This window comes from Dendropsophus ebraccatus, chromosome 3, assembly GCF_027789765.1.
Source record: "Dendropsophus ebraccatus isolate aDenEbr1 chromosome 3, aDenEbr1.pat, whole genome shotgun sequence".
In the NCBI taxonomy this organism is placed as follows: Eukaryota; Metazoa; Chordata; class Amphibia; order Anura; family Hylidae; genus Dendropsophus; species Dendropsophus ebraccatus.
Genome location: NC_091456.1, coordinates 18836839 through 18851842, shown reverse-complemented (window position 1 = coordinate 18851842; position 15004 = coordinate 18836839). Strand labels below are relative to the sequence as shown.

The window sequence follows — 15004 nt, the reverse complement described above, 5'->3', positions numbered from 1 at the left end:
ATGAAACGTTAATGAGTTAAAAAGAATGGCCCAGATTTACTAATGTGTCTTTGCCAGAATTTTGGTTAAAGAAGTGGCTTACAGTATATACACTTATAATTAGGCCTGAAATAGAAATTGACAAAGTAATTTTGAAGATAGAACTTAAGAATCAACTGAAAGGCAATAGAATTTTATAGATAATAGGCCATTCTAATGAAAAGCGTGACAGTACAAAATGTTCTTTATTTACTATTTAGATCACTACCACCTTCTGCAGTGCTGTACACAGGTTGTAATCACTCCTCACAGCTGCCAAGTGAGGCTCACAAAATGGCCGGTTATACAGGAAGCTGTTAAAGGGGGTTTCTTTCAAATCAACTGGTGTCAGAAAGTTATTTATTGTTTTTTTCTATTTAATAGTATCCAGACTTCCAGTACTTATCAGCTTCTGTATGTCCTGCAGGAAGTGGTGTATTCTTTCCAGTCTGACCCAGTGCTCTCTGCTGCCACCTCTGTTCATGACAGAAAATGTGTGGAACAGTAGCAAATCTCTGTAGAAAACCTCTCCTGCTCTGGACAGTTCCTGACACGGACAGAGGTGGCAGCAGAGAGCACTGTGTCAGATTGAAAAGAAAACAACATTTCCTGCAAGAAGAAAATTGGCAAATGGCAAACAGCAGATCTTCCTCTTTAGAGTTAAATGTAGGAACCCTTGGTACCAGGCAACAATAAGCTGCCACACATTTGTGTCAGGATATAGCTTTCTCCCAAACTATAGGATATATATATATTACAGACCAAAAGTTTGGACACACCTTCTCTTTCAAAGAGTTTTCTGTATTTTTGTAGAGTCACACTGAAGGCATCAAAACTATGAGTTAACACTGGGGAATTATACAGTATACTTAACAAACAAAAATTTTAAACAATATTCTATGTTCTTTAAAGTAGCCGCCTTTTGCTTTGATTACTGCTTTGCACACTCTTGGCATTCTCTTGATGAGCTCCAAGAAGTAGTCATCTGAAATGGTCTTCCACCAGTCTTGAAGGATTTCCCAGAGATGCTTAGCACTTGTTGGCCCTTTTGCCTTCACTCTGCGGTCCAGCTCACCCCAAACCATCTGGATTGGGTTCAGGTCTGGTGACTGTGGAGGCCAGGTCATGTGGCGTAGCACCCCATCACTCTCCTTCTTGGTCAAATAGCCCTTACACAGCCTGGAGGTGAGTTTGGGGTCATTGTCCTGTTGAAAAATAAACAATGGTCCAACTAAACACAAACTGAATGGAATAGCATGGCGCATGTGACTTGGTTTAAGAGCATTGCTTTGGTTTAAGAGCTCCCTGTACTGTGTAGGAGGGGGAGTGGGGGAGGGACATGGTCTGCATAGCGGGGTCTACAGCCCTATACTCTGACCCAGGAAGTCTCCCTCACCTTCCAACTCATAGCAGATCCAATACAGGCTGGGGCTTACCTCAGGTGACAGGACTGTGTAGATAATCTCTTCATAGCTGTAACCCCTCTCTCCCTGGACAGAGTGTGCTGCATGTATGTTCCCACATCTGCCCTGCTCATTTCTTCATGCTTCATGCAGTCTCTGTCAGTCCTTGTGTTTCCTATCCACTCCATTCCTGGTATAATGTTGCTGCACTTATAGTCAGCTATACAAATTGCTGCTATTATGTGCCTGCACTTACACTCAGCCATTCACACTGCTGTATAGAAAAGTTTCTATCGCTGTCCTCCTGCACAGCTCCCTTCCTGATTGGTCCATGCTGAACACACCCCCTTCCCCACTGCTGTCATGTGACCACAAAGACCTCTGACAGCAGCCCTACTTCTCTATTCTAGCCTGTTGTACTACACTACTGCATTATGGGGATCTGCAGTTCCATCGTGTATCTACAAACTGCTGCTGTTTCTTCAGGTTTATGCACTTACTATACATTATACTCCACATACTGATTGCTATACTGTACAGTAACTTATAATATTACATATTCAGCTGTTTCTAAATGTTTGTTTCATTTGTTTTACATGTTATTCAGAATAAAAAAAATGATTTTTGGGGTGTGGAAACAATTGGCTGCATTTCTATGATTTCTTATGGGAAAATTCGCTTTGGTTTAAGAGTGGTTTTGGATTACAAGCACAGTCCCTGAACCAATTATGCTTGTATTCCAAGGCACCACTGTATACCACATTTGTAAGACAGGCTTTCACACAGTGGGGGATTAAGTAATAACTGTCTCACAGCTAGAATGTCAGGCTTTCCCATAGTAACCAATCCCACCACTCCTTAAGATATGAAAGCTGAGCTCTGATTGAGCTGTGGGGAAGCCAGTTTTGCTGTTACTTTTTATTTATTCCCCTCGTATGCTTTGGGAGTTCATATGACTGACTCCTACATTTCCATTACACTCATCTATCTTTGTCATATTTACTAATCTCATTGTGGGTTTCCTAGAACCTTAAATTGACAGCTGATGAGCCACAAAAGTGTTTTTGTCTTTTCCCTGTAGAATCTGTGAATCTTTTTAAGTGTGATGGTTGTGACATTAGCTGAAAGTAGTCGGACATTCCATCATCCATCTGTCCACCACCTCAAATACTCATCACTTAGGCCAGATTTGTAGCTAAGCTGTTAAGTCCCACGTCTCTAAACTGCTCGCATATTCTAAGAAGGAGCCAGCACAACATTTACACTGTACGTATATTTTTGGAGGTGAACGAGAAGAAAAAGAAGCTTAAGGCTGTGTTCACACAACGTACTATTTTTGAAAAGAAGTGCCAAACATCAATGAATTTGATTGCAGTACTTAAAGAATGGCCGTTGCTTTGATGGAACACCTCCGTTCTTTTCAAAAGTAGTACGTTTTGTGAACATAGCCTAAATTTGAACAAAAAAAAATAATTGATTAATATAGTCAATATTTTACAGATTTTTTTTTTACTTTAAATTACTGATTATGTTCCAACAGGGCTCTAAACAACAACAAATTATGTATTTGTATGCCAATTTACCATCAGGGGATTTAGAGGGGCTTGGATCGCAACAAGGCAATCTGTTCGATCTGTTATACTTAGTACCTGGGTCCTCTTTTGGTTCCCAGGGTTGTCCAGACTCGGCCAAGCTAATTGAGTGTAGATAACACCAATCAATGAAATACATAGATATTGCATTGATCCATGTGCATTTAAAACTAGTGGGGGAAAAATGGCTATAATGCTAAGGAAACATGTTGCTAAGTGACCCAGCACACCTTTGAAACATATTCCTGTAGCCTGCATCCCTGCCGATATAAAGAGCAAACTTATATTTATAAAGTCCTGCGCTCTATGTAAATGAGGCCCAATGTTGCCATATGATAATATATATGCTCTTGTGTTAATTAATACAAAAGAAATATGTGGACATGATAAGCATAACTAATATCTGCTTAAGCAAAGTAGTTGGCCACTTTATGGTAAAATTGCTCAGTGTACAGTATTAGTAAGTGTACTCACTGTATATACTGACAGCAGCTCCCTGTGTACTCACTGTATATACTGACTGCAGCTCCCTGTGTACCTCATAGAGCTAATATCAGACTCCTCTCCTTCAGGCTGTGCTGTCCTGCTCTGTGTTGAGTCTGTCTATAATATGGCCGACATGGAGGAGCATGTGACCATTCCCACGCCTCCCATCGTCCACCACTGAGCCTTTATATCAAGGACACTGGGGGGCGGAGCAAGAACATGTCAGCCATCTTATGGACAGACTCACCACAGGGCAGGACAGTACAGCCTGGAGGAGGGAAGTCTGATATTAGCTCTATGAGGTACACAGGGATCTGCTGTCAGTGTATACAGTGAGTACACTTACTAAGGCTATGTTCACATAGCGTATGAGACCGGCCGGTCTCTGAAAAGATCATCCCGGTCGGTACTGCAGTACCGGCCAGATGATCTTTTCGGCCGCAGTGATCTGATGCTCCACAGTGTGCACTGACAGGGTTTTCCAATGAATAGCGGCCGCAGAAAACTGACAGTCAGTTGTTTGCGGCGCCGCAGGAGATCCCGGCCGGAGCGTATACTATGTGTATACGTTCCGGCCGGGATTCCTAGGCAGCAATGGCACGTATATTTTCGTAAAATTTTTCCGTATATTTTACGAAAATATATGGTGTGTGAACATAGCCTAATACTGTACACTGAACAATTTTACTATAGAGTGGCCCACCCCTTTAAGTGTTAATGTTCAAAAACATTTCAATCACGCATTTTTAACTTGTCCTATTTGCTAGTGGCTGTTCTAGCACCTGAGAATGAAATCTCATATGATATCATACACTGGAAATGCTACTATCCAGCATATGCAGATTAGTCAGATAAGACACTGTTCTATGATATTTATGTACTCATATAACATTTTTCCCTATATAATAGCATTTTGGATTTTTTTTATACTCTCTGTTAAAATGACTGCTTGGCTTTGGCCTTTTTTTTTCTAGCTATTCAGCCATAAGCATAGAGAATATAGATGAGCAGCTCGGGAGCGGACTTCAGTTTAATGTTACTGTAATCTGTTCAGACACAAAGCTCACAGATTTCTACCACAGTGCATGGTAATTTGGTTTCCTGTGGATGCTAATGACTTTATGATCACATTATACTGTCTAATTGTCATATGTTACCAAAAATGTAATTTTTCCCTCAGGAGATTAGTCAAAAGGAAATATTTCCATGCCTGGTACATTTAAAAAGAAATCATTGGAGTGTATAGTCACCATTAAGTTCATCCTATTGTTATAATTTCTTTTTTTTTTTCTTTTTAAAATCAAAGTTTCAGCCTGTTAAATTACTGTTTTTGTTATTTTGTTATAGTTTTTTCATCTATCATTTTTTGATACTCACTTGGTACCACAGTATATAAAAAAAACACAGCATATTACACACTAGAGATGAGCAAAATGAATTTGACAAATTTCGAATCGCAGAGAATCGGGCATTAAATTAGCTTCGTAGCGATTCTTGAATTTGCCAGATTCACTTCGCAAATTTACTAAACGTGGCGGCCGCACATGTTAGCTTACAGAACTGTCTTTTTTTTTGGCGGGAGAAAAGGATCATCCATAATGCCTTGTGCCAGTCCAATCAGCTGCAAACCCCATTGGGATGTCAGCACCTCCCACACCCTCTCTATGCAAGGTGATTGGCTTCCTGGAGGCGGCCAGTCGGCTGTGTATAGTGGAGAGCAGGAGGGCAGCAAGCAGTTATAGCAGATAGAAAAATACAGAGAGATGGGGCAGAGAGGAGAGGAGGGTGGGTTGTGGGTGCTTTTCTGTGGTAGCAGTGAAGCCATTGTCCAGTATACCAAGTAACTGGGTGCTGGGTGTGCGTTATAGGAAGTCACTGGTACTGGGTGTGGATTATAGGAAGTCACTGGGTGCTGGGTGTGTATTAAAGGAAGTCACTGGGTGCTGGGTGTGTATTATAGGAAGTCACTGGGTACTGGGTGTGTATTATAGGAAGTCACTGGTGCTGGGTGTGGATTATAGGAAGTCACTGGTGCTGGGTGTGTATTATAGGAAGTCACTGGGTACTGGGTGTGTATTATAGGAAGTCACTGGGTGCTGGGTTTGCATTATAGGAAGTCACTGGGTGCTGGGTGTGTATTATAAGAGGTCACTGGGTGCTGGGTGTGTATTATACCAGGTCACTGGGTGCTGGGTGTACATTATAGGAAGTCACTGGGTGCTGGGTGTGCATTATAGGAAGTCACTGGGTGCTGGGTGTGTATTATAGGAAGTCACTGGGTGCTGAGAGTGTATAATACCAGGTCACTGGGTGCTGGGTGTGTATTATACCATGTCACTGGGTGCTGGGTGTACATTATAGGAAGTCACTGGGTGCTGGGTGTGCATTATAGGAAGTCACTGGGTGCTGGGTGTACATTATAGGAAGTCACTGGGTGCTGGGTGTGCATTATAGGAAGTCACTGGTGCTGGGTGTGTATTATAGGAAGTCACTGGGTACTGGGTGTGTATTATAGGAAGTCACTGGGTGCTGGGTGTACATTATAGGAAGTCACTGGGTGCTGGGTTTGCATTATAGGAAGTCACTGGGTGCTGGGTGTGCATTATAGGAAGTCACTGGGTGCTGGGAGTGTATAATACCAGGTCACTGGGTGCTGGGTGTGTATTATAAGAGGTCACTGGGTGCTGGGTGTGTATTATACCAGGTCACTGGGTGCTGGGTGTACATTATAGGAAGTCACTGGGTGCTGGGTGTGTATTATAGGAAGTCACTGGGTGCTGGGAGTGTATAATACCAGGTCACTGGGTGCTGGGTGTGTATTATACCAGGTCACTGGGTGCTGGGTGTGCATTATACCAAGTCACTGGGTGCTGGGTGTGCATTATAGGAAATCACTGGGTGCTGGGTGTGCATTATAGGAGGTCACTGGGTGCTGGGTGTGTATTATACCAGGTCACTGGGTGCTGGGTGTACATTATAGGAAATCACTGGGTGCTGGGTGTGCATTATAGGAAGTCACTGGGTGCTGGGTGTACATTATAGGAAGTCACTGGGTGCTGGGTGTGTATTATAGGAAGTCACTGGGTGCTGGGAGTGTATAATACCAGGTCACTGGGTGCTGGGTGTGTATTATACCAGGTCACTGGGTGCTGGGTGTACATTATAAGAAGTCACTGGGTACTGGGTGTGTATTATAGGAAGTCACTGGGTGCTGGGTGTGTATTATAAGAGGTCACTGGGTGCTGGGTGTGTATTATAAGAGGTCACTGGGTGCTGGGTGTACATTATAGGAGGTCACTTGGTGCTGGGTGTGTATTATAAGAGGTCACTGGGTGCTGGGTGTGTATTATACCAGGTCACTGGGTGCTGGGTGTACATTATAGGAGGTCACTTGGTGCTGGGTGTGTATTATAGGAAGTCACTGGGTGCTGGGTGTGTATTATACCAGGTCACTGGGTGCTGGTTGTACATTATAGGAAGTCACTGGGTGCTGGTTGTACATTATAGGAAGTCACTGGGTGCTGGGTGTGCATTATAGGAAGTCACTGGGTGCTGGGTGTACATTATAGGAAGTCACTGGGTGCTGGGTGTGCATTATAGGAAGTCACTGGGTGCTGGGTGTGCATTATAGGAAGTCACTGGGTGCTGGGTGTGTATTAAAGGAAGTCACTGGGTGCTGGGTGTGCATTATACCAGGTCACTGGGTGCTGGGTGTGTATTATACCAGGTCACTGGGTGCTGGGTGTACATTATAAGAAGTCACTGGGTGCTGGGTGTGCATTATGGGAAGTCACAGTGAACACAGTGTCTATTTTAATACCTCACTGGGTGCTCATTTACCAATGTCCTCTGCTGTCCTGAGAGAAAACTGATATTACACCGCCGATCAACCAACATCCACTACTGTCCATGGTGGATCTTGTATGATTGACAGGTTGATTGAGATTTTCAATTTTTTTTTTACTTTGTCACAGCAACAACTGTTGAAAAAATCGCTACTTTGTAATATTCTCACTATTGTACTGTTTTAATAAAAATTTGTTTGCATGTGATTCGCGAACTTTACAAAACAAATTTCCGAGTGATTCACTGATCTCTATTACACACTATATAACAGTAAAACATGTACATATATACTCCCTTGCATTAAAACAAATGAATGGTATTGGAAGAGTAGAAATTGATTGGATGTTAAATTTCCCTGAGGCTAGCATCTGGTGCACTAAGCAACCAATCATTCACCTGCCTGGACTGACAGGCACTATAACAGCCGACCATTTCACTGTCTAATTTACTGAATTTTCAATCTCACTAATACGTTGATTCAATTGTATTTTCATCATTCAGCTCATCACCAGGCAATAAAGGGGTCAGGTTAATAAATTACATTAAACATTTAAAACACAGATAAAAATACAAGATAATGACTTCAATAGTTATTAAAATTTGATCACATGTACAGAACTTTTTAGCTTGTCTCTTTACATAGGATATTTGACAATTTTAAGGAATATCTTTAGGTTTTCTTGACACACAATCAAAATGATGGCCGTTTTTATTGGACGACCGTCATTTACCAATAAACAACGATCTATGGCTGTGTCCATGTTTTCCAAGCAGTCCTCGGGCTGTATTTACTTTCTTTATATTATAACTTCACCAAGTTTGCTCATCAGCTTTTGGACACTGTTCACAATTTCTGACATGTCACTATGATACTGTATGTCAGAGGTGGAAGTTACCCTTTAAGAGATATGTTTAATGCAATTGGTGCATATTATAGAGGTAAAAGAGGTTGGACCCCTGCAATCTCTTACTTTTCCACTATCCTGTGGATAGATAAAAAGTTAATTTTACCTGGAATACCACAGTAAACCAAATTATACGATTGTCAATAAATCATGTAGTATAAAGGTGTACTTTTTCTAATATAAAAGTTACCTGAATAACACAGACTGTATATGCTGGTACTGTATGCAATGACCTTATGAAACCTACTTTATTGGCAATATATATTTCCATGCAATATAATTTGGGGTTGTAAGTAGGTGTATCTGCACTTAGCCCTTATGATTAGATATACTTATAGAGCCTTGTGCTGTATCAATGACCCTTAAATAAGAAATATATAAGTAAATATGTAGAGAAGAAGATAAAGTTGAAAAAAATATTATGTTGATTCTATGCCTAAAGAAACTTTAGAAAAAGTGGTGAGTGAAAGTAATGGAAATTAAAGGTGAAGGCGTAGGAAGAACACAGAAAATGACTTGACATATGAAAGGAAAGAAGAAGAGATTGTCTTGTCAGAGCTCATTCTCAGGAAGAGTTGTGACTGTGAGGCAAGATGAATAATAAGGGACATAATGAAGCAATAAGACGGAGCATGCTTTGCATTTGCTGCGGATTATGGCACATCTGGGCTGGGGTTAGGGAAAGAGGCTGGATGCCAACAGATGATAAACTGCTAGCAGCTTAGAGATCTTACACTGTATTCCCTTATTTACTTGCAGAATTGTAGAAAGGGATGAAGCTGGGATTTAAAATAGGATGTTTATCTAGGTATCGTGGTGTTCCTTGTAATTGCCACATCTTATATTTTGTTAATGTTTATAAGAAGTATCGATATTATTACTTCAAATAAACGTAAATATAAATATAATAGACTTAGGCATCCTAGAAACAGTCCAATAAGTGAGAAATAGGGAGTAGGCACTCACCATAAAAAAAACTTCTTTATTCATCTAAAAATATAAAATCTTGAAGAGCGTGTAACACTCAGTTGGGACACCATTCAATCACTTAAAAGTGTAACAGCCGTTTCTCGCGCGCATGCGCACATCATCATGGTGTCTGAGTGCGCGAGAAACGGCTGTTACACTTTTCAGTGATTGAATGGCGTCCCCACCGACTGCCACACGCTCTGCAAGATTTTATATTTCTGGATGAATAATGAAGTTTTTTTATGGTGAGTGCCTTCTCCCTATTTCTAACTTATTGGATTTGTGTTCATCGCTTACCGCAATTGTTTGAATGAGCACCACCTAATATATACTCCTGACTTTCAAGTATATGGATTATATATATGTTTGTTTGGCCTGGATTAGTTGCCGGTCCACTGTTTCTCTCTCGTTATGCCTAGAAACAGTGTTACACATTTCTAGGAACATAACTTTATCAGGACCATTTTTACTACACTCTGCAGTTATTTCTACAAGTATTTGCCAGACACGGCCCACGTTCAACTAAAAGGTGGGAGGGGGGGCAGTTGTGGTAAGGTGGGGAGGAGGCATGGCGATCTACTGAAGCTAATTTATCGCAATTTACCCCTGCTCATACGCTAGTTTGAAAATTGTCGCTCTTAGGGTCATCATCCCTATGGAGTTTAATGAAACATTGGAGCAGCGGAATTTTTTTAGTTACACTAATGACTTTAACTATTTGGCAGTCTGATGGACAAATCTGTGCTTTACTGCTTATTGAGGGCGCTTGTTTCTTCCTATATCTTTTTGTATCCAGGTCTGGTCTCCTGAAGAAAGCTTTTTAGTCTTGTGCTGGTTGAAAAAAAAGAGACCAAATGCACAAAGTCCCGGTCATTTTTGCGCTCTTAGAGAAGGTAATCATCTGTGCTCAAAGAGAAGGCAGTCATTTGATTAAGGGGCGCATTGAGCCGTGACCCTCTGTATTGGCCGGGACTTACTGCATTTAATTTCTTTTTTTCAACCAGCACAAGACTTAAAAGCTTCAGGAGACGTGACCTGGATACAAGTAAGTATAGCTTTTTTTTTAAAAGCATCAGAACTAAAAAATAATAATAATGTTAAGTGCAAACATGCTTTATATCACATCAACTGTTGACTTAGATTTTATACGTTATAACAACAATGACAACATGACAAACATGCGGAGCCCAATATTTGTGTAAAGTTCTTGGGATTGGTTAGTAACATTGTGCTGCTATTGATAAATGAATGGGGGCCTGGTTTTGGCCAAATGTGTTCACCCTTCGGGCCACATGTATCATCCGGCGAACGGATGATTTTCGGCGGAAAGTGCCGATTTGCGTATTTTTTTATTCGCAAATGGCCGATTTGCGAATAAAATATTCTTTGTCTTTAAGGTGGTAACTGTTTTAGGCTATTTTCTTACAACCTCATATCCTGACCGTTTTACGGCTGTCTTTCTGGACAGACATAATTTTGAGATGAAAATACAGCCTTGTACTTTTTTTTCAGTAAAGAACAGATGCTGATTGCAATGGAATCAGCGTCCGTTCTTTACAGCAGGGGTGGCATTGCATTGAAGTCAGTGCAGTGCCGCCCGCTGTGTTCACAGAACATTATTTTATTATTTTGCAAAATAATGTACATGCCTATAATTTCAGGACGCTGTTCGATGAACAGTGTCTGAAAATATTAGCTGTTCACACAAAGTAAAGTGCAGTGGCGGCAGCACTTTGCATTGACGTGAATAATTAAATGATTTGTGGGCACACCCAATGGTGGCCGCAAGTCAATTCTAAAAAAAGAACACTCCTGCGGCTGATGCAGAGGTTTCGGCTGCATGCAACCTGGCGGCCGGCAGTTTAACAGCATCCGTTGCTATGCAATGACACTGTACATGAAGTGTGAACATTGCCTTATAATGTGTTTTGGTCTCAAAATGATAGCTGTCCAGATGGCTGTAAAACGGCCAAATAAAGACATTGTGGGAACATTAATGTCAATAATGTTACCTATTGCCGTGGAAACCAGCTGATTGATAGAGAATGTCACAGGCCCAATCTAGGACTGTCCACTACACTGAAAAAATACAGGTCAACAAGTGTTGATCACTGTCTTTAAAAAACATAAATCTATAGAGAGATTTATCTCATATACTGTGGAGCAATAAATTAATTAAACCAAAGAAGTGTTGCCATGAAACTAACATGGCCATGTTCACACAACATAAGTTGCGCAGTAATCACGGCCGTTGTACAGAACTTAAGTTGTGCTGAAGGCTGAGGGAATCCCAGCCAAAGTGTTTACACATAGGGGGACATTTATTAAGTGAAAAAAGCTTATTTTTCGTCGGAAAGGGGCCAGAAGCAAATAAATTTATTTGCAAATGGCCGTTTTGCAAATAAAATATTTGCATCTGGCCACTTTCCGCCCAGTACGCCAGGGGGGCGGGGAGGGGGTGGGGACTCAGAGTCCGCACTATTCATCATTTTCTACGGCAAAACATAGTCACGAAACTTACTCCAGCTCTGAGCTGGCATAGGTTTCCTGACACATGCACTGCTGCACGCAGGATTTATGTAGAGGCAGTACGCCTCTACATAAATCTCCGTAGTGTTGGCGCTGCGGGGACATTTATAAGTCCGGCGCAGAAAACGCCGGACTTAATAAATGTCCCCCATAGTACACACTCCGGCCCAGGATCCCCAGCGGTGCCTTGAGAAACCGACTTGTCCATCTTCTGGGGCTGCTATTCAATGAATAGAGGCCGCAGAAAACCTGTCAGTGCACACTATGGAGCGAGCGGCTCCAGACGCACGCTTCATTGTGTGCAGTGGGGGGTTTTGATGTGGGCGCGCACAGAGGTGCCCACATCAGAACTCAGTGGCACTAAATATCATCTGGCCGGTACAGCAGTGATGATCTTTTCTGAGACCGGACGTTCCGTGACCCGTCCGGTTTCAGACTGCTTTAATGGGTAATGGAAAAAACAGGATAATACCTTCTCATAGAATGATTGGATTATTAATATGTCACTACTAGAGATGAGTGAACCTCGAGCATGTCCATCCAAACCCGATCGTTCAGCATTGGATTAGCGGTGGCTGCTGAAGTTGGATAAAGCTCTAAGGTTGTCTGGAAAACATGGATACAGCCAATGACTATATCCATGTTTTCCGCATAGCTTTAGGGCTTTATCCAACTTCAGCAAATCAAATCCCGAACGATCGAGTTCGGATGGACTCGAGCATGCTCGAGGTTCGCTCATTTCTAGTCACTACATAACTAAATGAGTGAGCAATTCATTGTGTTGGGACATGGTGGACTGTGTCACTATACTTAAAAATATAAATAAACAATAATAACAATACAAAATAACAAACTTTTTTTTATATTTTCTAGGATTAGCAAAACCAATGGGGCTTGTAGAAGGACCTGGTGGACTTGGACAAGGCGGAATGGCTGCAACTTTAAGAGATGATAGTCATGAATCAGAAACCAAATATGAAGAATATGGCTACAACGCCCAATTAAGTGACAGAATCTCACTGGACAGATCGATTCCAGATTACAGACCAAAAAAGTAAGTAAATGAAAAGATAGTGTTCAGCATCACAAAAACAGAATGGCCCAGATTGATCAACTTGTGTGAAATAGAAACCAGTATTAACCGTCCACTAGTGTCTACTGTCTATATGCTGTGTATTATGCATATATATTCCACCCTCAAGTTACCCAAGACTATTGAAAGCTGTGTCCAAGAGCACAAGTGGAGTTCATATGAGATGTCAGAGAACAGAAATATGAGATACCACACAGAACGTAGATAGAGAAGGGAGATGAGTGGGAAAGGAACCTGTCCATCACCTGCCGGGTGAAGAAGAAACTAGACAGTAATGGTGGAAACCTGTCAACTATCACACAGCAAGTACTATACGCAGTCTTGGCTGTACTTTACAGCCAGAGGAGTACACTCTTACCCTAAATAAACCACTTGAGACTAACAGAAGATCTCTATGCCTGCCTTATGATCTATTCATAAAGTCTGCCTTTCCCTTACATCCTAAGCAGCAGCACGAATGGGGAAGATTCTATCTCCCTGCAATGATAGGACAGATGGTAAAAAGCAATTAAAGACTTAATTGAACCCCGCCTATAAGAACCTGGCCTACCCTAGGCTCCTTGTGTTTTTTTCTGTCCTCCTGTGGGACAGGTGGTAGGAAAGGGAAGCAGGCTCAGGCCTATTCATACAGTCTGCCTATAGTTCTTATTTCACTGATCGATCCGATGCAATAGCATAGCATTGGTCGGTATGAACAACCTAATGATATCCTTTAAAAGTCCCTTGGAACTTAAAAAATATAAAAAAGGCCTTTGTTAATGAAAATGGTAACTACCCCCTTCCTTTCTTAAAAAAAAAAAAAAAAAAAACATATATCACCAGAAAGCTAGAAAAATTGAAAGGGGTCAGTATTGTGCAATTTCAAGCATATCAAACAAAAGCTATATAAATCTGGTATCATTGTATCCTCAAATTGACTTATAGAATAAATATGTTGATTTTGCTGTAAAGTGCACTGAGCGCATCACTGAGCTCCGGGACCTCGCCGGACGTCATCTTCTCCTCGGTTCCAGGTACATCACGACCCGGCATCCACGTCACAGACTGGTGGGGTTCAGCCCACTCAGCCAATCAGTGACTGCAGTGGTGTTCCGGCCCAGTTTCTGACTGGCTGAGCAGAGCATCCGACAGCTGGGTTGGGACACAGCCAGCAGGGAGCTCAGAAGACAGCCAGTGGGGTCCAGGAGCGGGATGCGGCTCTGTGCAGGCACCAGGACAGGTCATTATAACTTGTTTTATATCCCCCCCCCAGCCCGTAATAATATTTTACTTCCCGGCTGTACTTCTCCTTTAAGGGGTTAAATGTAATAAATGCAAACAAGGATAAATGCCTACATGTGCTAGTGTTGATTATACTGATGTGCTAGTTATTTTTGTCATTGTCAGCTATTTTGTGCTTTGCTACAACAGGGCAGATCGATAATCAGGGCAAATCAATAATTAGTGGCAGAGATTCATTGGCCATATGTTGGCTTAGTAGGATATTTCTCTTACATTAGGATTTTAGAATTTACTTTTCAACAAATTTCAAAAGCATTTCTTCCATTTTGAATATACTGGTTGAGAAGGGTCCAACCGGCACCAGCTGAAAAAAAGCACTTAGCAAAACGTTGACGGGTGGGGTGTATGCAGCTTAAAGCGGTGTAGAAAACTTCATACAGTATATCGCGGTGCTCAGGCAGTGAAAGACAATATATGAATAGGAGGAGATAAAGAATCGAGCACTCACCAATGAAAAGTTGCTGTAGGTTTATTCCCCAATACACCAGGAGCTTCGGCTGGGGAGGGGGAAGATCTTAGGCAGGTGCGTTTATTAGAGCAACAATTTTTCTCACCGTGCTTGGCGCTTCGTCTTGCTCACAGCAGATGTCTGTAAGCAAGATGAAGCGCCAAGTAAGGTGAGAAATAGTGATGAGTGAATAGTGAGATATTTGAATATTCGATATTTGTACGAATATCCCGCGAATGTTCGAATATTCGATCGTATATTCAATCCCATTAAAGTCTATGGGAACAAGTATTCGATTAGTGAAAAACATCTATTTGATGATTTGGAGGGTGAAACCGGAAGCTGGGGGATTTGAACGCTTATTGAATATTTATCGAATATAGCTATTCGATCGAACAGTATTCGCTCATCACTAGTGGGAAACAATTGTTGCT

The 15004-nt window shown here is 41.6% G+C and overlaps 1 protein-coding gene across 1 annotated transcript in view; it reads left to right on the top strand.

The window, feature by feature from the left end:
* GALNT9 (polypeptide N-acetylgalactosaminyltransferase 9) overlaps positions 1 to 15004 on the top strand; it is a 229669-nt gene that overhangs the window by 18397 nt on the left and 196268 nt on the right. Inside the window, exon 2 of the mRNA XM_069964032.1 lies at positions 12622 to 12802. Coding sequence (XP_069820133.1) covers positions 12622 to 12802 — 181 coding nt within the window. The remainder of the gene's footprint in view (positions 1 to 12621; positions 12803 to 15004) is intronic.